Raw genomic sequence first — 24,615 nt, 5'->3', positions numbered from 1 at the left:
TATTCAAGCACCGGCTCTGCCTATGCTGGAAATGGGTCGGATGACGCGGGTTACCAGTTTACACTGCACCACAACCCAGGTAGATCTCGTGTAACTACCCAGGTTGAAATGGAGCTAGTCTGAAAGGGGTATACATTTGCTTCTCAACACAAACCTTACGTAGGGACGAGTTAACTATATTGCTCATGTGCAGTACAGAAAAGGCCTAATTTGCATACAGTTTAAACTGAATTGTGATAATGGGAATGTATCTGATGATTGTTAATGATAATGGTAAAGAAAAACTGAAAATTACTTTAAAAAAAAAATAAAATTTTTTTAATACACAATATTTGCCTTCAGATATCCTAAAAAAAAGTGTTATTTTCTTTGTTCAGGTATAGTCTGAGCCAGCAACAATATATGGTGCTCTAATTATGTAAATTGACCAGGCAAATTCATGTCTGATCCATTATGCATTTGGAGGTTGCTATGGGTTTTATATCAAAAAGTTAATACTGTAGAAATTCATTGATAATTTTGAACATAAGCAGAGTGATTTGTACTGCTACTATAACCTTAAAATAAATAATGCATATAAATTAAGGCTACTTAAGCCCCCTAAAGATAAATTGAAACTTAAAATAAAAAAAATAAAAGTCTGCAACCACGTGTGTGTGTGTGTGGGGGGGGGGGGTGTGTTTAAAATTGCTACTAGGTATGAAACATCACAAAAATGACAAAAACCATAACGTATGTAATAGTGCATCACTAACTATTCTAATGTGCCTTTAAACGAGCATGGAGGTGTGTACACTTAGGTGTCAAAAGAAGTCTGCTGGCAGGCAAACTTTAGTAACATTGCTTTCATTTGCATTAGCACGGATGGATGTAAGCCGCAGCCTGAGAGACTTGGGTGCAATACTTTAAGACGTTACATAACAGCCATTATTTCCTGTGTATGCAGAAACACGTCGTCAGTACAGAGAGGAAATCCGACCTTACATACACATTATTAGTATTAGCAGCAAGTGCACTTGTGACCGACACTGCGGAGAACTAGACAGAAATTAAGTTCTACGCAAACGAAACATAAAAGGAACAATACGATGTGGTCTTGTACCGTGACGATCCACCAACATTTTACCATGCAATTCAGTCAGTCTGTGGTGGGTGATCTCACTACGCCAAGGGCAGACTATTCGGGTGTAGCCAGTGTACGGAGACACACACATCAGTACATTGCCTGCCCCCCCCCCCCATATAACCCGGAGGCCATGGCTGGTTCCTGTACCACGTCATGATGACATACTTCTGCAACACTACGCGCATACAGACAGCAGCTGAGCAGCGAGCGATCACCTCACATACGGCAGCCAGTGCGTGGACCGGAGACACAGACCTACGGCACGCGCAGTAACACGGCCCACGCCACGTGACGAGGGAGCAGACTGAGCGCCGCGGTGTTGTCCTGCCGTTGGGAGACGCACGGGGCTCGGTGTCAGCTTCCCTCCTGTGCCGCCTGCTGCTTTCCCAGCGGACACGCCTCCCCGCACACCCTCTGACAGGCCGCCATCGCCAACTGTCTCCAGCCTCAGCAGGAGCCGCCTCCTCCTTCTCCTGCACTACTCCTTTCCGCGGTGACACTGACAAAATGGCCTCGACTCCCATGCGCCTTTTTGACTTCAACATTGGCGTCACGTTACTTCCACGCCCCTTTTCAGTCACGCGATTGGAAGTAATTGTCTAGAGCCCGCCTCTTGGTCCTCGCGCCATTGGTCAAGCTCAGATGACCCCGCCCACTCCTCCCTGGCAGCTCGGCGGCGGAGTCTGGGTATCGCAGGAGCCCAAAATGGCGGAGCTGTGGCACAGTGTCCGTGCTGCGCCAGCTGACAAGCATGAAGCGCTGCCGAGAGCTAGAGAGGTGATGGTGGTGAGGGGCGGCACGGAGGGGAAGCCTCCCCCGTCCTCCACCGGCGGCCGCGATCTGCATCCCGCCAAGAAGATCCGGTCAGAGGAAAAGAGCTTCAAGCCGAAGCGTGTGAATGGCGAGGGCGGAGGGGGCGGGAGCAACCGGGCAGGACCGGGATATGGCGCCTCAGCAACAAGGAGCTTCCCAGTAGTGGCCGGCAGCAGCCCATGCCTCGCCCCGCCCGGCTCGTCTAGCTCCCAGCAGCCAGCACCGCCCGCCCGGCTCGTAGCGGCCGACAGACCGAGGAAGTCTGGAGACAGACGCGACAAGGAGAGGAGGAAGCGGCGCGATGATTGTGCGGAGAATAACGGTGAGGTAGCGGCCGGGACTGAGGGAATCCCCGGCCCCCCTGGTGCCCCACCACCCGCTGCTGTCAGAGGTGAGTATGACCGTCCCTGTCTCTTCCTGACATGGGCTCCGTGTGCTGGGGCTCTCCCCCTCCTCCCCCCCTGATGTACATACATTACATCGCCTGTGCAGGACACATCACCCAGGTGGTGATCGGCTGATGCTGCTGAGCCATTACTCGCTGCTCCTGTGAGTTCCCTAGGTCACTGGTTGTTGTTGTTTGCATGTGCTCACCATGTAGTGTATGGGGCAGATGGATCCATTATGTGGCTTCCACCTGAGGCCTATATGTTCTGTTCTCTGTTGTGTGGAAAAAGCAGCCTGGTCACTTTTATTCTTTTAATGTTTCCCCTGTTGTTTTGGGTGCTAAGCAGTTTGTTTTCAATATACTTCAAATGTAGGGTAGTATACATCTCAAGCACTCTGTTTTTGTATCTATGCTAACACAAGGAAGAAAAACGATTGAAGCGATGTGGTAGTAATCAGAGAGCAACTGAGGTTTATACTGCCTGAAATTTAAGTGTAATCTATTGTTAATTGTATTTTAATTTTCTGCTGATTTGTTCCCAGTGCAATGTCTGTCTCCTAATTATCTACAAATAAAAACAAATGTCCTGACTGACTCATCAGCGACAAGCCCAAACCTCTGGACCTAGAAACATGTAATTCAGGCAGTATATTCTTTCCATGAGTAGGTACCCACTAAGCTTGGATTTTTTTTAAATTTTACCCCTTAATGGGTGAAAAGTGGTAAAATGTTCCCTCTTGATCGAGGTGATTGGGTGACACAGCAATATGTCCCAAGTGCTGTGGGAATGTAAAGGGGCACATCCACTAGCAAACTGAAATGACTGCACGATTACGACATTGTAATCGTTTCACAGTCTGTGCCTACACTGAAAGATCAGTCGTTCATCCCGCCAAGAGTGTAGGCACCCTCCCTCATCCCCGAACATGGGCAATCTGTCGTTATCTGCAGATTGACCAGCATGTTCGGACGGTGATAGATGTAAAAAATGACCAGCGGGGGAGCGTGCATCGTTGGTCGTTTTTTACACTATGCTGCCCGATTTGTGCCTGGCTAACAAGCGATTGAACAATAACTATGTCGTTATCGTTCAATCGCTCTGTTTATTCGGGTAAGGGATGTGCGCCTTAAGTGGTCTATTCATGAAGCAGAGAAGAGCCCTGTTTAGCTGAAATCAGGGCTCTTGTCTGCTTCGTGCTATTCATGGAGCAAGTTTACCATGAAGAAGTGTATTACGTCTCCAGCAGCACTCCTGCTCCATGCCTGCATCACATCACCGTACTGTGAGCTTTCCGTTCCTCTCCTGCGGTACAGATTTGCCATCTGAGGATGGTGTTATCTGTACAGCAACCTGAACAGAACAGGGAAGTAGCACACGTCCCTGCTGTCTGTTCAGCACCTGGCGCTGGCTCCGCCTCCTTTTTCCAGCGGCCATTGCAGCAGGTCTGACTTGACCTGCTGCTCTTGGACGCCAGGGCATGTGCAGTGAGGCAGGCTACCGATATTTGTCTTCTCACTGTGTCCAGGGATCACCTAGGGGCTGGATACCGCAGGAAGACGCCGGACAGGTAAGTCTACATGAATGGCTACTAAACTTCACTATATATTACAAACTTCACTATATATTACATCGATGTGATGCAATATATAGTGAAATCTTTTAGTAGCCACTTCATGTTGTACATGAATAGACTCAATAGCAAATTGTCTGGGTGGAGTGGCAGCGTCAGAGGTGGGGCCGCAGCTCAGTCCAACATTCAAATTGCGGAGCCACACCAACTGCCAGTGACGTTTGGCAAATTGGCAGCAGTTGGTGTGGTTCCCCTAATTGAATATTGGACCGCGCTGTGGCCCCACCTCTTAAGCCGCCACTGCTGAGGACTAAAAAAAAAAACGTAATTTACCTAGTCTTAATATTAGCACGCTCTTTTACACCGGAGGGATAAAATCAACTTGGCATATAAGTTAAGATAGTATGAAGGAAACAAAAATATCTGTCCACCGTGGTGAAAATGGCTAAGATATATATATATATATATATATATATATATATATATATATATATATATATATATATATATATATATTTTATTCAGAAACTCAAGAGTTTATTTTTTTCCCAGAGTGCCGCCATCACGATGATTATATTGGGGAGCACATCTAGCTGTCCACAGGGGGCGCCCAGGCTTATGTTTTTGTATGGGAGTGCCAACCACACTGTGTGTGTGTATGTATGTATATATATATATATATATATATATATATATATAAAAAATAATATATTCACATCTCCAACAGTATTCCACCGACTGGGGTGTCATCCCACATCCTGCAATGAGGACGTCGTATATAGATAGTTCAAAAATCAGGAGCCCTCACCAGGTTCCTTTTATATATGAAATGCAGTTTTTTATTTCTTACTTGTTGCAGGTCATATACCAAAAAGCAAACATAAAATGCCAGTATCAGAAAAGTGGTGAGGTGGCCTGGCAGCTTACCATGTACTTATAAATTCATGCAACAAATATCTCTGAATTTCTATTACTATATAGTTTTAATGTATTGTTGCAGGTAACATTTAGTGTGCTGGGGGATATCTAGGGGATACTCCCTTTCTGTTTTCCATATACCAAAAAGAACTGTAAAATCTTCAAATGTTTCTGACACCACACGAGTCCTTCACCCGGAAGCACTGCAGTGCACAATAGACAGCATATGCAACACGCCAAACACCTACAGCAAGTAAGACCATGCCCCCTGGGCCCCATATGTACCCACTCTACATAATTCAATATAATTATACTCTTTATGACCTCATTTCCAGACCAATGTTAACCCCTAATCGTTCTCCTGTGTAGCGCAAAGTCATCTTTCAAATTTCAATGAAAAACAAAATCACCACATCACTACCTGCAGTGACAACAGTCCAAATGACTGTCATCGCGGTCCGAGTACCTCTCTGGAGCACATGCTATCTCGATGTATGCGCTCCAACGAGGAGGCAATACATCCCGTCCGACCAAAGCAGCAGCAACACCACACTTCTACATTTCACTGAAATGGAAGTTGCAGGGGGTGTGGAGAATCGGCCAGATCAGTGAGAACACAGTGCTGTGTTTTACTGAACCGGATACAACAGGAGTCAGTGTTATACAGCCCCCTAAAGCAGAGGACATAGACAAGGTGTAATCAGGGCCTGGGGTGCAGATAAATACAAATGTATCACCATAGAAACAGCCACGAGTGGCCGAATAGAAATATACATTGCTCACACCAATCAATAGAAATAATATACAACAAATAACATTATTACACAGAAATGAGTGTATTGAAAAAACAAATATGCAAAGTAATAAAAAAATATTAAATAATATAAAAAAGAAAATCATCACTGCAAAAAAAAAATGTGTGTGTGTTCGTTCTAATTCACAAGAATGTACTGTGTACCCTCTGTAAGGCAAAATCTTTTGAAAAACCTTTGTACCTCATATCTCTTCAGTGTGTTCATGGCACCGCGCTGGAGGGCCTGCAGAAATAGGGCAGGGCGCCCAGCTGAAACAGCCTAGCGTGATTGCTATGTCTAGATGCTGGCACCGGAATCCCGGCGCCGGCATCCTGACAGTAAGTATTGGGGTTAAGGGGAGGTTTAGGGTTAGTCATTATGGGGAGGATTAGGTTGTGGGCGGTTGGTGAGGGTGTAGGTTTAGGCTGCGGTGAGGGAAGGTTAGGGATAGAGGATGGATAGTTTACTTACCTCCTTCTGTCTGGATTGTGACCCACTCGGGATGCTGGCGTCAGGATTCTGACCGCTGGAAGCCTGTGCGCAGGCATCCCGTACCCAACCCATTTGCAGGGATATAGTGATTCCTCACCTAAAATGTAATAAACATTTTTTTTTTCTGAGTCAAGAGGAGCCTGAGGTGGAAAGCTGTGCATAAATGCATTAAATTCCAGTGTTCTCCCTTTATACCATCATTGTAAAATCCAATGATTTTGCACTACTGGCATTCGAGTCAAGATGGTGTTCTAAAGAGTGACACATAATTGAATGAGGAGACATTCATGCAGAAAATATGGTGCTAATTGAGCATGGCTTTAACAGGGCACATTAGATATCAAGGGTGGCATGTGGTTAAAATTATTACCTCTGTTCTGGTCATTCGTTTCTATTCGGACGAGGGTCTCATCTGTGGTGTTTGTATGTTCTCTCCATGTTTGTGTTTAATTTTTTTGTGTTTAAAAAATAAAATAAAAAGATGAATTCAAAACCAATAATTATCTGTAAAATGCTACATAAGATGTTGCCATTCTGTAATGCTAGTACAGTATTGTGTGATGGTGTAGTGCTTGGCTAGCGGATGATGTTTTTAACAATCAAATAAAATAACATGTAACTATACCTAGTGTAAAATGAATCCCCTGTGTAAAAAACACCACACTTTCAAGGTTGATGATAAAGAATCCTTTCGTTTCAAAAGTTGAAATTCAACCACCTGGGATCCCCTATTGGTATTGTGCTTACATATGGTTAGATGACAACTGGCCTTATAGTCAATTCTTTTTATGTTCTCCTCTGATTTGTTATGGTGAATTCATAATGGATGACAAGAATAAGTATACATAGTATATTTCCCTTTGATTATATATTTAAAAGTTAAGGTAAAACTCCCAATTTACACAGGGTAAGCTGCAGGTAAGAGAAAAAGTCCCCCTGAGGAGTCCCTAGCCTCCTATATAATTAACACTGATAAACAATCAGAATCCTGGTGATTGCGTCCTCCTCTTGATGGTGTAGTAGCGGAACACACCAGTGCATGCTTGGAGTGCTGGGTCCACTGTAATATCTAGCCGTCTGGATACCTGTACCTTACCCTGTAAGGTAGGGGATCTTGGGTGGTGAAATTTCATCTTTTGGAGCAAAATGGAATCTTTATCACCACCCTTGAATGTGTGGAATTTGTTACACAGGGGACACTTATTAATATTCAACTGTACTGTATTACGCTATGTATATATCTATTTTTACATGTGGTTATCAATTTAACTGTTGGAGATCTCATCTGTAAGCCTTGCCCCACACATCACAAAATCCTATGTGCATCTACTGTATTTTGAAAAGTAAGGTGAATATTTTTTTCAGTGGTTAGATGGGCTGCTGTTTGGGATCACCGTTTATTGTGTAGGAGGTGTATCCGCCATCGCAAATCTATTCTATAATATAAGTAAATGTATATAAGCTCCATTTATAATCTTGGTATTTTTATATAGTTTGGAATAGCATACCTAAAATATGCTGTAATATATTATACTGTAAACAGACAAATTCTTCTAACAACTAGGATTTATGGTCAAAAGCTTCAGTGCTCTTAGCACAATAAGAGCAGAAGACTTTTCTACAAAATATTTTGTATAGTCCAGATAACTTCCTCACTAAGCAGTTAACCAAACCGTGTCCCTCTCATGTAATAGTAGACCGTACCACCCCTACCTCCGCCACCTCTTTTATAGCAGGCTATGTCACCCCTCGCACATTTGCAGCTGGTGCACCACATGCTCCGGGTTCAGTTGCAAATAAAGGCAACACTGATCTCATGGTTTTGTTAGTCTGTGGAATAGTAATGCTGAGGTATGCAGAAGTTGACCTGGTGACCATACTGTCCAGTCCTTATATGTAGTAATTTACAAATGATCTTTCATTTTCTTATATGAAGAAAAACAGAGATCACCTGGTCTGGCACACACTGGTAAGTTTGCTTATAGGGTTGCGATTCAATTCAGAGTGCTGTTAATAGCGCTGGGAAGGAGTTCCCTGGGCTATTCAATTCACCGTGCTGTTAGTCTGACTAAAGGATCTCTTCTGGCATCCTCCTGTGGATTCGAGCAGAAATTCGACTAAAGTGCTTGCCGTGAGGCTGTTTCCCGGCTCAGCGCAGCGCTAACAGCCTCACGGTCGACACTTTAGTCAGAGAATGCCGGTTAGCATGACTAAGCACCCAGCTTTAATGGCGCTAACCAGCATTCTGCGACTTAGTTGGACTTAACAGCGCCCTGAATTGAATAGCTCCCTAAGTACTTATAGACAGGCCTTGTCTACAGTAGGAGCTCATTATATAGACAAGAGCAGGGACATCTATAATAAAACTTTTCTTTTTGATAATAGAATAGACTATTATTAAAAAGACTTTCTGCAAAGACTCTTATGAAATTTCCCCATTTGTCAATATGTTTTATTTTGTAATGCCGGGTACATACTACACAATATTTTTAACGATTTGGCCGATTCAGACGCATCATTCCCACAGGTCGTCCGTCGCATCCTCGGATCTTTTGTACATTCAGAGAGATCTGAGGACACCCCTCCACTAACCCCCCCCCCCCCCCCCCCCGCCAGGTCTGTTTCTTACGAGGTCGGTACATGCTAGACATCGTCTGGTTTGTACCATCCTTAAGTGTCTTTAATTTAATACTGCTTTTACTACTTTGAGCGGTATTCAATTAGTCCCGAATATTGTTCTGTCGCTAATTGATCCCCACAATCGTCGAAAAACAGGGATTTTTCAACGATTATCCCTGTTTTTCACCAGTGTTTTTTTTTTTTTTTTTTTTTTTTTTTCAGCCTATCCTATTATTTAGAATGAAATAATAGGATCTATCTCGCAAAAACACATAGGGTCCGCGATAAGCTTGTCGACGTATGTGCTTTCGCCTTTTTTAAGGTGAAAAAAATGGCACTTATCGTGGATTATTTTTCGGGACACATAAGGTCCCGAAAGAAAAGCCCAGATAAGTGCTGGCGTCGGGCTGCATTCGGGGCTAAGTGGACAGCCCTGGGGAATCCATTAGTGCCCGAACAATGTTCGGGGCTAATTGGATACGCCCCTTTATTGGCATTTTATTTCAGACATTTTTAAATTTAGTGTATAGAAGAAATTCTGTGTATATTAGTACATATTTTTCTGCTGGATTTTTCTTATGTTCCAAGTATAGTGCCGTCAGATATTTTATTTATTTTATTTATTTATTAACAATTTCTTATATAGCATATTAAAGTATTACTTTTAATAAATTATTTACTGTTCATTATTCTTATTGGAGGGAATTTAATTGTTTTTGCGCGCAGCTTGTTTTTGCACTCCCCTCAGAGCTATTCAGTTGTTACTGCCGACTGCCGGAAATACATGATTTTCTGCCACCTGAGTTGGCGAGCAGAACTCTTTTGGTGGGACTTTTCTAAGACGCCTGTAGTAGTTTGTTGTGTTTTTTTAAAGAACACATTGGAGGTATGAATCCAGCTTTACATAGTTATGTATAGGAGACCACAATCTCCCCATATAATGTACACATGCAGCTACACATCAATACTGTATTTTGCAGGGTGTCCTGTCCTTTCTTCAGCCATGGCCAAATGTTTTGAGAATGACACAAGTTTTGTATTTCACAAAGTTTGCTGCTTCAGTGTTTCTAGACCTTTTTGTCAGATGTTACTATGGTATACTGAAGTAATTACATTAAAGGAGCATACACACTATAGACGACATGCTCCCTGAGCGATATCGTCTTGTGTGTCCTTGGCAGGGTGTGCTCAATGTCGTTCATGACACTGAGCACACCTGCTGTACGATATCATTAACGATATCGTTCAGCGCCCGGCTCTCTCCCCCATTCCCCAACATGCAGCAACCTGACGATATCATCAGGTTGGCCTGCATGTTTGCCCGATGAACGACAATGACGAACGACCCGCGGGAACGCGCATCGTCGTTATCTTTCATCGTTTTGGTGTAAAAAATGGACGATATAGTTGACGATATCGTTTAGTCGTCCACTTTATCGCCCAGTGTGTACGCACCTTAAATTTATGCAAAGAGTCAATATTTGCAGTGTTCTTTTTCAAGACCTAGCTGCAATTCACCCTGGCATGCTGTCAATAAACTTCTGGGCCACATACTGGGGGGAATTCAATTCAGCGCGATGATGAATAGCCGCGGAAAGGAGCTCTCACAGCTATTCAATTCAATGCGCTGTGTGCCTTGTCGGGAAGCAGGTAAGTCAGAGAATGCCGGCTCTCGCGACTAAACCTGGGTGTTAAGGTGTGGTAACCGGCATTCTCCAACTAAAGTGCCGGCAAACAGCTGCTTGCTCGCCACTTTTGTCTAATTTCTCCTTGCATCCCCAGGGGGGTGCGAGAAGAAATCCTTTGCCCACCCAAACAGAGCTTTGAATTGAATAGATGCGGGAGCTCCCTCCCGCAGCTATTCTCCATCGCACTAAATTGAATTCCCCCCACTGACTGACAGCCACCCATTCTTGCCTAATCATTGCTTGGAGTTTCAGAATTTTGGGGTTTTTTGTTTATCCACCCGCCTCTTGAGGATTGACCACAAGTTCTCAATGGAATTAAGGGCTGAGGAGTTTCCTGGCCATGGACCCAAAATTTAGATGTTTTGTTCCCCGAGCCACTTAGTTATCACTTTTGCCTTATGGCAAGGTGCTCCATCATGCTGGAAAAGGCATTGTTCGTCACCAAACTGTTCTTGGAAGGTTGGAAGAAGGTGCTCTTGGAGGATGTTTTGGTACCATTCTTTATTCATGGCTGTGCAAAATTATGAGTGATCCCACTCCCTTGGCTGAGAAGCAACCCCACACATGAATTGTCTCACGAAGGATTTTGCTCATCTCTGTTGCTCCGCCTACCCTCCATGTGTATATGAGACCCTCACAGTCCATGCTCAGTGCGCCCTGTAGCTGTTGGTCTCTGTAGGATTTGGGTAAAGCTCTCTGTATACCTGTCCCTTGGTTAAGGTATATAGTGCTCTACATCCTACCATTCCTTTGTGTTTGTGTAGTTGATTTAGTCGATTGTCATTTTATTTTATATGTATTGTATGTGACTGTTTGCTAGCTGCTGTATTGACACTGTCTTATTTCTGAATAAAGGGTGGTGAACCGCGCTCACTGATATGACTGTGGGGGTGGATTGAGGCAGGAGGGAGAGGGAAAGAGTAATGGGGGGGAAGAGAGGTGGGGGGAGGGGATGTGCGTGTATCTGGAGGTATGGGGGTAGGGGGTGTAAGAGTGCTGCGCCTGTGGTAGGAGTACCTGTTCCTACCTAGTTTAGAGACTGGTAAAAACTGGGTAAGGTGCGCTCTCTATATGGTGGGGCAGTGTGTAAAGTGCTTGGGTAAGAGTGATCTGTATGACAGAGAGACGTAGACGGTGGTGTTGGGTCAAGGTAATTTTATTGGTTTAAGGTAGGTAGGCACAATGCTACTAGAGGGTAATTGACCCAGGAGCAGTGGGGGGGGAAGAGCAGGATGGGTGCACGGGGGGGGGAAGGTGGGTAGACCCTTTTAGGGGGCTCCTTTTCCATGCAGTTCTGGACCAGCACGTTGTCCCTGCTGGACCTTTGGTCGACAGTCTTAACGCTCGGCACAGTGTAGGTGGAAGTCTGGTAAGGATAGATGATGTGGCGGCGTCCCGCAATTTGTACAACTTACCTACCGGTAGGTGCCTGTGTAGGCGTTGCGATTTGGGGGTGGTGGTCGGCAGTCTCTGATGGTATACAGCGGCAGGTTAGATGGCCGTTCTTGTGCTGCAGCTACTGGTGCGGCTGTGCCCCGTGATGGTGGCACAGTTGGTCTTGTTTGCGCTGGCAGGGTGGGTCAGCGTGGTGGATGGAGCCTGGCTGGATGCGCAGGCTGCGGCAGGTCGGCGTCTCCGTGTTTGGGATGCGGGCCGGTACCTGCGTGTGTGCCACGTCGTGCAGCGGGACGGCCGGGTGAGGCTGTTCGGATGAAGGATGCCGTGTGTGTGCAGTGAACGCCGGCTCCTCGTGGTTCCTGCGGCTGTTGGCGCCCAATGTGGGGCGGGGAGGCTGAGAGCCGGGCGTGTCACGGTCACAAGGCGGGGGTGCCGCTCGCCGGAGGTGCTGGCAGCTCCTTGTGATCAGCGGTCGCTGGGACAGCAGGGGGGTCACATTGGGCGCCAACAGCCGCAGGAACCACGAGGAGCCGGCGTTCACTGCACACACACGGCATCCCTCATCCGAACAGCCTCACCCGGCCGTCCCGCTGCACGACGTGGCACACACGCAGGTACCGGCCCGCATCCCAAACACGGAGACGCCGACCTGCCGCAGCCTGCGCATCCAGCCAGGCTCCATCCACCACGCTGACCCACCCTGCCAGCGCAAACAAGACCAACTGTGCCACCATCACGGGGCACAGCCGCACCAGTAGCTGCAGCACAACAAGAACGGCCATCTAACCTGCCGCTGTATACCATCAGAGACTGCCGACCACCACCCCCAAATCGCAACGCCTACACAGGCACCTACCGGTAGGTAAGTTGTACAAATTGCGGGACGCCGCCACATCATCTATCCTTACCAGACTTCCACCTACACTGTGCCGGGCGTTAAGACTGTCGACCAAAGGTCCAGCAGGGACAACGTGCTGGCCCAGAACTGCATGGAAAAGGAGCCCCCTAAAAGGGTCTACCCACCTTCCCCCCCGTGCACCCATCCTGCTCTTCCCCCCCCCCCCCCCACTGCTCCTGGGTCAATTACCCTCTAGTAGCATTGTGCCTACCTACCTTAAACCAATAAAATTACCTTGACCCAACACCACCGTCTACGTCTCTCTGTCATACAGATCACTCTTACCCAAGCACTTTACACACTGCCCCACCATATAGAGAGCGCGCCTTACCCAGCTTTTACTGTCTTATTTCTGTCTGTCAATTTTAACTATCACTGTTTTTCTCTCCATCCTCTTGGGCTGGAGGTCTTTTTCTCAGTACTTCACATTCATTAAGATTTTGTGAAGACTGTCACATAACAATGCAATTATTGCCTTTATTTTGAAAATGTGAAAAGATACAGGGATACAGAAGGGGGAACACTCTGTGCTGGTTTCATGTAAATCCTGTATGGCTTATTTGTCCCCTCAGGACATTAAGGATGGTGTGTGTGTTGTCTGTCATAAAGAGCCACCTAACCAGTCCAGTTTACCTCGTCCTGGACAAGAGCCTACTTGGAAGAAGAAAGAGGATGCTATTTTAAGGGCGCAACAAACAGCTGCCAGTAGTCTAATATCTTATTCTTAACAAGAATATCACCACAATTCTAAAAAACAATCGATGTCAAAAGAACAGAATATGACACAAGAGCTGTGGCGCTTTATATGATGTTACACAAATTTAACTGTGCAAATGAAATATCTATATACATAAATATGTCTAAATAACATCCCAAATGGTAACTTTCATGTTGAAATTTTTCTTTGATGAATTGGCATACCCCCAACTCACTTCTTCTCAAAGGTTGTGTAAACATATAAAGGTATCTTTCCTTATGAACAGCCTTTCAATGTAAACACTTTTTGAAAAGTCGCGTACCAAAACTCACACTGTATGGTATGAGTATAATCATATAACGGTTTCTTTCAAATACCCATCTGGAATTTTCTTATGAAATGTTGGGGTACATAACCCAACTTACGTGGAGTGGTGAAATAATAATCCTATAAAGGTTTCTTTATTCTCCCCGACACTTTAGATCCTCCAGAGATATAAACCCATAAATTCCATAAAAAAAGGGGTTTATTTAAATCAAAGTTCCAAAACAAGTTTCCACAAAAAAGGGTAATAAATAACAATAAAAAACTAAAAGGTGCACATGAGGCACCATAGAAAATACATAGTCCAAAAAAGTCAAAAAATAAATAAATAAATAAAAAACATAAAAAGAAAATAAAAATGAAAAAAATTCCTTCTGGTAGGGTTACTCACACCTTTAGTAATATGTCAACGCGTTTCAGTCCTTTGGGACCTTTTTCAAGACATACTGCTGGTGTGGGAAGCCAGATATTTATACAGAGACAGACCAATCAGTTATGCACAGGAAGTGGTCATTTACATAATTGTTCATCATTAACAGGTGGAAGTAGAAGAAAAAAAAAACAAAAAACCCCCCCATAAATAAATAAACGACATTGTCAATGTTCTAACATCACTAACAATCGTTATCACTTTTTATAGCGATTTTATCAAATATATAATGCACAACTGCCCAGACATACAATGAATGCATCATGGGAAATGTAGTTCTAACACAATTAAAAGTATTTAGGTAATGTGTCTTAATTATACAGTCTTTTTAACCTAAACCGTTACTTAGTTCTTATTCTATATTCTTTATTGTCCAACATCTCATTAAGTAATTGTAATCCAAATATGTTTCGATAATAATATTAGATCTGAAACCGGAAATTACATAACGCTATTGAACTCAGATACTGTGACATTTGCAATTATGGGAAATGTAGTTCGGAAGTGACGCGCCGCCGTTCAACTCCAATGCTATAACATTGAGAATTGTGGGATATGTAGTCCGCTTTGTAGTTTTTAAGTTATACAAATTGGATTCTTGAATAGCGATTATGTATCCACATAACATCCTTAGTTGTCGCTGATATAAGATCCTCACAAATCCATTACAAATAAGATTACACACTGGTGATTCACAGTCCTAGTGCGCTTCACTGCCGTTACTCCATCCGACACCGGAAATGACGTGACGCCGTCTCGGACACAGGGGAAACATATTAGGACTCATGGGATATGTAGTTCCCGCTGATAATTCTTTGATGATATGAATAAATTCTCTGAACAGCTTATTAGCGTCACCATAGCAACCGCAGTCACCATCGGTGTATAATCCTCATAGACACATCAGAGAACAGATGCATGTAAAAAAATAAACAATTAATAATCAATATCCTATTAGCAACAAATAGATTATCATACCGATTATATTTTCTTATACTGATATTTCTGTGTCTTCACCTTCTAGTTATATCTATAAATAGCCCTTCTGCTGCATCTTTTATGTGCAAATATAATCGGTATGATAATCTGTTTGACTCCATTGTGGAGCATCCTTGAGTATAAACACTTCTGTGTATATACATTCTGTTGTTTCTAGTGGCATTTGTTTTATATATAGATACTTAATTATATTTTTTATGAGTATATGTCATCATTTGTTGCTAAGCGCACTAGGACTGTGAATCACCAGTGTGTAATCTTATTTGCAATGGATTTGTGAGGATCTTATATCAGCGACAACTAAGGGTGTTATGTGGATACATAATCGCTATTCAAGAATCCAATTTGTATAACTTAAAAACTACAAAAGCGGACTACATATCCCACAATTCTCAATGTTATAGCATTGGAGTTGAACGGCGGCGCGTCACTTCCGGACTACATTTCCCATAATTCCAAATGTCACAGTATCTGAGTTCAATAGCGTTATGTAATTTCCGGTTTGAGATCTAATATTATTATCGAAACATATTTGGATTACAATTACTTAATGAGATGTTGGACAATAAAGAATATAGAATAAGAACTAAGTAACGGTTTAGGTTAAAAAGACTGTATAATTAAGACACATTACCTAAATACTTTTAATTGTGTTAGAACTACATTTCCCATGATGCATTCATTGTATGTCTGGGCAGTTGTGCATTATATATTTGATAAAATCGCTATAAAAAGTGATAACGATTGTTAGTGATGTTAGAACATTGACAATGTCGTTTATTTATTTATGGGGGGTTTTTTTGTTTTTTTTTTCTTCTACTTCCACCTGTTAATGATGAACAATTATGTAAATGACCACTTCCTGTGCATAACTGATTGGTCTGTCTCTGTATAAATATCTGGCTTCCCACACCAGCAGTATGTCTTGAAAAAGGTCCCAAAGGACTGAAACGCGTTGACATTACTGAAGGTGTGAGTAACCCTACCAGAAGGAATTTTTTTCATTTTTATTTTCTTTTTATGTTTTTTATTTATTTATTTTTTGACTTTTTTTGGACTGTATGTATTTTCTATGGTGCCTCATGTGCACCTTTTAGTTTTTTATTGTTTATTACCCTTTTTTGTGGAAACTTGTTTTGGAACTTTGGCCCTCATTCAGAGCCACTCGCTAGCGGCAGTACGCTCGTTCCGAGTGATGTTCGCACATCTGCGCATGCGTACGGATCGTTATACGCATGCGCGAACCAGTCAGTGCGGCCGAAATTCATGTGCTCGCAATATAGCGAATGCCTGCTATTTTGAGTGACAGAATGAGGCGTATGTGGGTGGTAACAGGGGAAGGTGCTTGAAAATGGGGAGTGGAGATCCGAACGCAGGCGTGCTTAAAGGTCAAAACGGGCGTTTTATGGGTGTGCATAATTAATACAGCAGCGTCATTGACCACGTCACTGGGTTATTTTATAGCCAGAACTGCTCGCAAGATTGTGGTAGCAAAAACCAACCACAAGAATAGCGAGCAGTTCATACGCTGGTCGATGTACTCGATTAATCTAATAAATAGCGGACATGACGTATGGTGCGTGCGGCCAGGGGGCGTTTTTAACAAATAAACGAGCGTATGTTTTGCTCGCTCATTCAGACTTAGAGGTGTGAACAGACTGCAATTTGCGAACTGATCATTTGAATAGCCACCCCTTGTTTTTGAACGAACGACCGCAAATAGCGAACGGCTCTGAATCAGGCCCTTTGATTTAAATAAACCCCTTTTTTATGGAATTTATGGGTTTATATCTCTGGAGGATCTAAAGTGTCGGGGAGAATAAAGAAACCTTTATAGGATTATTTTTTCACCACTCCACGTAAGTTGGGGTACGTACCCCCACATTTCATAAGAAAATTCCAGATGGGTATTTGAAAGAAACCGTTATATGATTATACTCATACCATACAGTGTGAGTTTTGGTACGCAACTTTTCAAAAAGTGTTTACATTGAAAGGCTGTTCATAAGGAAAGATACCTTTTATATGTTTACACAACCTTTGAGAAGAAGTGAGTTGGGGGTATGCCAATTCATCAAAGAAAAATTTCAACATGAAAGTTACCCTTTGGGACGTTATTTAGACATATTTATGTATATAGATATTTCATTTGCACAGTTAAATTTGTGTAACATCATATAAAGCGCCACAGCTCTTGTGTCATATTCTGTTCTTTTGACAATGAAGAGCCTACTTGGGTATTCTTTGTCCCAGGTAATGAAGCAGTTTGTGGATCGTATGGCTGCTCCCACTATGCCTCCTTGGATGGGGTGTTCACAGCATGATATGTTTGCACCTCCTATGAATTTTTCCTGGAAGGATGTTGATGGCCTTTCTAGTCAGAATGTTGATAGCAGACTGGTAGTTACTAAGGCGCCTAAGCGCAAGTTAGCTTTTTATCAGGCAGCTCAACATATGGATTCAGAGGATTAATATCAAGGTTCCTCTCCAGGGTGTAGCTCAGGGGAGGAGGACCGTCCGTCCACAGTGGATGTTCCTTCTTTGGTGAAGGCGGTTAAATCAATCCTAGTATGAATTCCTAATAATCTATACACCCTAAATGTCGCTGTTTAGCGTAGCGTACGCATATGAAATAATCACTTTCCAGACTGAGTGTGGTTCCAAAGCACAAAAGTTATTATTCACATAAAAAGCATTTTAGTTACACGCTGTGATCTAAGTGCAATTAGCGCAAAAGATGATACATTAACAAGGTACAAAACCGATACTTGCGCATGCGCACTGGCCCAGTATGCAGTATTTGAATCCTGAATCTGCGGTCACCGTCACCCAAGGATATGGAGGAAATGACTGCCTACTGCCCCAGCTCACAAGCCTATATTCGGTACAGGTTTCAGAGACAACAAAGGCACAACATAACAGATGCTCATTGGTTCTGGCTTTAGGTCACTCCGTTCATTGGTTAGTTCATATGGTGTCATCAGAGGTATGGATCAGCTTTCCAACTGCTTCTTTGTGTATGTTTCCTTCCGAAGAACTAATAAAGAAACACTACATACAGAGATACATTCTAACCTATAATTCATATCTTGCGAATGCCTGCTGCGATCTCCTTGCCGATAGAACCGAAAATCTGCAAATAATCAGAGTTTTAGAATGGTACCAAACATGACATGTACTAGCTTCTATACCTTAAATATCATATACATACATTTCACAACACAATTATTTGCTAATAAAACCTCTAATATTAAGCTTTTAATGTGGAGGAACTTTTTTTATAAGTTTTGCTATGTGTAAGTGTGAGGATATTGCGTAGTTTTGCTAATGTGTGGTGCGTTTGTGCTTTGATAAACATCGTAACTGTGCGCTGTGCGTTTTGTATATTTATATGTTTTATTTAATGTGTGTATGCATGTAAGTCTATGTGTGTGTTAAGTAATTTAGGGTATTTGTAATGGATTAATATATATATATTATCCATTTCTGACATATTTTAAAATGACAGTGCAAGGTGTTACAAGCAGCAAGGTTCACTTCCAAACAGGGGGAGACCTCCAGCTATCTGCCGTTGCCACCTCGTCTGATAGCTAATTCAAAGGTTTTCCTCTGCCTATTCAAAGTCTAAATGCCAGTTCCTTTGAACCAAAACAGTACTGAAAAAAAAGGCACACAATTGTTTACGATTTGCAGGTTCCTGACAATGATTCGTAATTTTGCATTTAGACCACTTTGTTTGAACATACTAGTCTCTGTGCATATTTTAATTTGTTACAGACACAAATACACATTTGTGCTGCAATCAGACTGAGCTGACGCAGAGCATCGTCCAACTCGCTCTTCAACAGACCATCGACGACTAGATTGTCAGATAATAATTTGCAAGCGATCACAACCAATTATTTGACTTCTACACTAGACATTCAGGATGATGAAACAGCTCTCAGTAAGAAGGCTCCAGTGTTTAAACACCACCGGAAGGTGTTCAAAACTGAGTTTTCTGAAGAGATCACTGAGCTTATGGGTGAGGCATGGGGTAACCCTGACAAACGTTTTTATGTGAATAAGAGACTTGTTGTATCCTTTCCTGGCTTCTGCATGTACTAAGCGGGAGGTACCTCCTACTGTGGATGCTCATGTAACGCATTTAATCAGAAATGCTGCATTGCTAGTTCCATCGGTATCTTCCTTGAAGGATTCCATGGATAAAAAGTTTGAGGCATGTCTTAAAATTATTATTTCATCATCTGGAGCGTTACTCGTCCAGCTATGGCTGGAGCCTGGGTAGCCAAAGCGGTTGAAGAATGGATGGGTGCATTGGAAAATTCTTTACCAAATGCTACCAGAGAACAGATGATGTATGTCTCTCATATATGGGAAGCAGCTTCCTATCTGGGAGAAGCTGTTGTAGATGCTTCTAAAGCATCAGCAGCTTCAATAGTGGCATGCTGGGCCCTTTGGTTAAGATCCTGGAAAGCTGATACAGGATCAAAGAGGGTGCTGGAGGTTTTACCTTTCTATGGAAAAGTACTTTTTGGAGCAGAGTTGGATAAAATAATAGCTACTCTGGCAGCTTCAAATTCAGCAGGTCTCCCATATACGTCGACTATAAAGTCTAGACAGGTTTCTTTTAGGTCCTTCATTTCTCAGGGAAGAGCAAGGGAACAGCCTTCCTGTAAGGCGTCTAGTTTTCGCAAAATATATTGCTGAAAAACGAAGAGGTCTGGTCCGGCAAGACGTCCAGCTTCTAAGCCGGATAACAAACCCTCTGCCTGATGGGGCGGGCCTCCTCCTGGGGGATCCCATGATGGGAGGCCGACTTCTTCAGTTTGCGGATTGTTGGTATCAAACAACAGATGCCTGGGTCTGAGAAGAGGTCTCTCAGGGGTATGCCATCACTTTCAGGAGGCACCACCCCAAAGAAGTTTTTTTTTTTTTTTGCAAAGATCCCCAATCAGATGCGGTCAAGGCCTTGGTCTTTCAGGAAGTCATTCGCTCCCTGCTGCAGGCGGGGGTAATAGTTACGGTTTCTGTGTTGCAACAGGGAAGGGGTTATTATTCCAATCTATTTTTGGTTTAGAAACCGGATGGGGCATATCAAGCCTCAACCGGTTTATCCATGTACCCACGTTTTGTATAGAAACTCTCTGATCAATTATTTTGGCAAAGCAGCCGGGGGATTAAATGGTTTCCCTGGACATTCAGGATGCATATCTGCATGTTCCTATTATACCATCCCACCAGCAATTTTTATGGTTTGTTGTCCTTCAGCAACATTACCAATTTCAGGCTCTACCCTTTGGCTGATCTACGGCTCCCCGGGTTTTAACAAAAATAATGCCAGTCATGACTGCCTATCTATGGCTTCAGTCAGAATTCTGCCATATCTGGACGACCACCTGATAATTGCACAGACTCCGGTTGTTTTCCAAAACCATCTTCAACTGACCATAGCTTGCTTACAAAAGCAAGGCCTGATCATCAATTGGAAGAAATCATCACTTTCTCCAACACAGCAGATGGTACATCTGGGAGCTCTTCTGGATTCTCGGGCACAGACGGTGTTTCTACCAGAGAATAAGATTGTGGCCCTATCATTGCATATACGAAAGCTGCTTTGAATGCGAAGGGTATCCATTCTGCTAGCAATGCAGGTCTTGGGATCAATAGTATCCACCTTCGACATGGTGAGGTATGCTTCATTCCATTCCAGGCCTCTGCAAAGATTGATTCTCTCCCAAGTGAAACGGACAGTATCATCGAATAAAGTCCCAGAGGATCCTTACTCCAGAGGTTCGTGTACTCCCTCCTGTGGTGGCTGACAAAGGACGCCCATTCTGGATTCCAAATTGGGTGCTGCTTACCACAGATGCCAGTCTTTGCGGATGGGGAGCAGTGACGGGTCATCACACCTTTCAGGGAAGATAGACAAATCAGGAAAGTCATGTGCCAATATACATTCTAGAAATGCGAGCAGTATACAAAGCACTTATCAGGGCACAGGACCTGCTCCAGGGCAACCCGGTCCAGATCCAGTCCAACAATGCGATAAGTGTCCTACCTCAATCATCGGGGAGGCACAAGAAGTTAGGCAGCCATTAAAGAGGTGACCAGGGTTCTGATTTGGGCAGATTGTCATCTTCTGGCCAACTCGGCAATATTCATACCAGGAGTACTCAATTGGGAAGCAGACTTCCTAAGTCGCCAGGATATACATGCCGGAGAGTGGGTCTCCATCCGGGAGTGTTTCAGCTTCTGGTAAACAAATGGAGTTTTCCAGAAATGGATCTTATGGCGTCACGTCACAACCACAAGGTCCATCGGCTACCTTGGTGGACACACTGGCAGTAAGATAAAACTTCAATCTGGTGTATCTCTTTCCTCCGATTTCCCTCCTCCCAAGAGTTCTGAGGAAATTCAAGCAGGAAGGCTGACGTCATTGGTTCACCGACATACAGAATCTGTCAATACAGTCCCGTATCCTTTTCTTCTATGGCAGGGTCCTTGCTGGCATCCGGACTTACCTCGTCTGGCTTTGACGGCATGGCTCTTGAATCTTCCATCTTAAGAGTAAAAGGGTTTTCCAGTTATGTAATTCAGACAATGCTTGATGCACGAAAACCTGCCTCTACCCTCATCTATTACAGGGTCTGGCATTCTTTTGGTCAGTGGTGTGCCCACAGAAAGTATGATCCTAAGGTGTTCAGATCTTCTAGGATACTGGCTTTTCTCCATGTGGGTTTAAACCGTGGTCTCGGCTTGGCTACTTTTGAAGTTGCAGGTTTCTGCACTGTCAGTCTAGTTCCAGAGGAAAATTTCCTCATTACCAGATATTAGTATCTTTTTTTTTTTTTTTCAGGGAGTTCTGCGAGTTCAGCCTCCTTTTTGTTCCACTGGTAGCACCGTGGGATTTTTCGTTGGTTCTTAAAGGGCTACAAGCTCCCCCATTTGAACCCTTGGACTCTGTAGATATGAAATGGTTGACAGCAAAGACACACTTTTTCTCCTCGTTATCTCTTCTGCGCGCAGAGTCTATGATTTGGCAGTGCTTTCTTATCGCTCCCCATGTTTGAGTTTTCACCAGGATAAAGCTGTTCTTCGTACAAGGGACGGTTACCTTCCTAAGGTAGTATCCCGTTTTCATGTGAATGAAGAAATTGTAGTTCCAGCTGTTCAAGCTCGAGGTCTTTCTGTAGGTGAAGCCTCCCTGGATGTAGTTTGTGCTCTCTATCTATGTGGAGTGTGTGCTCTCTGTATCTGTGTGGAGTGTACAAACTCTGTTAGAAAATCAGATACTCTTTTTGTATAATACGGTTTTCACAAACAAGGATGGCTAGCTAATAAGCAGACACTGGCGAGATGGCTACGCATGTCCGGTGTACACAGTCTGATCCCCCTGTGCCAAGCATGGAGACAGCACATTCTACTGTCGTAGGCATTAAGCTGTAGTGCCTCTGCTGAACAATTGTGCAAGGCAGCCACGTGGTCTTCTGTCCACACTTTTCTTAGGTTCTATGCCTTTGATTAATTTGCCTCTCAGGATGCTTCCTTTGGGCGACGAGTTCTCCTTTCAGCTCAGGAGCGTCCCCACCCCAGGGGTACTGCTTTAGGACATCCCCATGCTATGGACCCTGAAGAAGAAAATAAGAGTTATGGTAGACTTGCCTAGATAACTCCTTTTCTTTCTAGGTCCACAAGGAACCCACCCTGACGCACCTGGCTGCATGGGTAAATTGTTTTCTTTCGGCACAGATTCCCTCATATTGTGTAAGTGTTTCTGATGTACGATTGCTCTTCCTCTTTCCTTCTCCTGCCTTGAGGCTTGTTAACTAAACTGAAGTCCTATGGCTAGGGGCAGGGTATATATAGAGGAGAACCCAAGGCATCCTGGGAGCTGAAGCTTTAATTATTTGGTGCCTGGTCTCCAACCATAATATCCACATGGTATCCCTGTGGACCCTATGGACTTTGAAGAAAAGGAGTTATCTAGGTAAGTCTACCATAACTCTTATTTTTCTTTCTGTGCCAGTCTGTATGGCGACTCAGGCTTGGGTTTCTGTGCTCTCAGAAACTGTGGTATTTTGGAATCCTCTGTAAACCAGAGAAAGCACTCCATATAATGGAGAGGTCAAGCATTTTTTTTTTTTAAACTGTAATTTCACTCATTTCCTATAATATTTTCTTTCCTATTTTAATTAAAAGAAAGCCATTTCTATTCCTTGGTGTCATGACATAAAATGTGATGCGTGGGAAGAAATTGTCAGATGCAGACAATAAAAATTTTACTTACGCAAGTGTAGTAGTCTAGCTGTCACAGAGGATTTAATATTGTGGCTGAAATCTAAAGTACGTCAATAAAATCTCCTTCAGGACTGGGTACAAAGGAGTCATGTTTACTGCATATGGGAATGCAGACGAAGGATGTGACACGCCCGAAACGGTTGTGTGTGTGTGTGTGTGTATAGTGTTCCCGCTAGGCTGTTTTAGCGGCCTGCTGAGACAGCCTGTGGGTCCTGCCTCCACCCGCGGGTCGATGTGTCCCGCGGGTGGTCAAAACGGCGGTGCAGCGCTTGGCTGCCCGGCATGTCTGTTAGTGCCGGGCACGCCCCCAGGAGTGACGAAAAGGGGACGCGTCATACAGACACGCCCCCTTCTTTGGTCACGCCCCCTAACTCTGGTTCCGGCGCCCTGCCTCCCGCCGGACCTAGAGTGAACACTAGTGTGTATATATAATAGTAAACGAATGGTTGCTACTTGCTCAGAAACAGAAATGTGCTGTTGAACACATAACCTACAACAATCATAGTGAAGAGTAATATAAGCGTCTGAATGTGTCTCTGTAAAGTAAAAAATGTTGTGGGGTGTATATATACGTACACACATGTTTGTGAAAAAAATTACACGTTTATCTGGTGATGTCAATCTTCGGTCAAAAGACTCTCATTAGATTCAGGATATAGAAAATGAAAAACACAAATTTGAAACTTTTCGCATGCCGGACTATTCTCTGACATCGTTGGTTTTCAATGCGAAAATGTATCGCTCGCGTGCCAGCTTATCCCCGTATTCAATTAGAAATTGGCAAAACCAGCACCCGAGCGAAACTCTATGCGAAAAGTCCTGTCTGATTTGGGGAAATCAGCCTGACATCCAACAAAAGATGGACTGACATTGGGGATCACTCTAGATACCCCCGAATAGTCCTGCTGAAGCTATTTGGCGTACTTAAATGGTCTCAATAACTGCTATTTAGCATCTTTGCTTGCATTATTTTTTGGACAAAATAAGTAGTACCAGCAAATTTGGGGTACAAGAAAATGGCTGCTAGTTTATTTTAAAGTTTAAGTTTTAAAAAGCGTAAAAAATCCACCTGCTGCAAACTTAAAAACCTGGTGCATACTTGGGGACCCCCCTGGAGTCTATTTCGCTAGTTTTTAAGTTTGTCCCCCAACTTTGGACT

At 43.5% G+C, this 24,615-nt stretch overlaps 1 protein-coding gene across 1 annotated transcript in view; it reads left to right on the top strand.

The window, feature by feature from the left end:
- The first annotated feature begins 1,343 nt into the window (after positions 1 to 1,343).
- Positions 1,344 to 24,615, top strand: part of RSBN1L (round spermatid basic protein 1 like) — a 138,625-nt gene continuing 115,353 nt past the window's right edge. Inside the window, exon 1 of the mRNA XM_088468820.1 lies at positions 1,344 to 2,330. Coding sequence (XP_088324946.1) covers positions 1,769 to 2,330 — 562 coding nt within the window. The 5' untranslated portion in view covers positions 1,344 to 1,768. The remainder of the gene's footprint in view (positions 2,331 to 24,615) is intronic.

This window comes from Taudactylus pleione, unplaced genomic scaffold (genome assembly GCF_031769625.1).
Source record: "Taudactylus pleione unplaced genomic scaffold, aTauple2 ptg000086l, whole genome shotgun sequence".
Lineage (NCBI taxonomy): Eukaryota > Metazoa > Chordata > Amphibia > Anura > Myobatrachidae > Taudactylus > Taudactylus pleione.
Note: the sequence above shows the minus strand (reverse complement) of the source record. Positions and strands in the feature narration are given on the sequence as shown.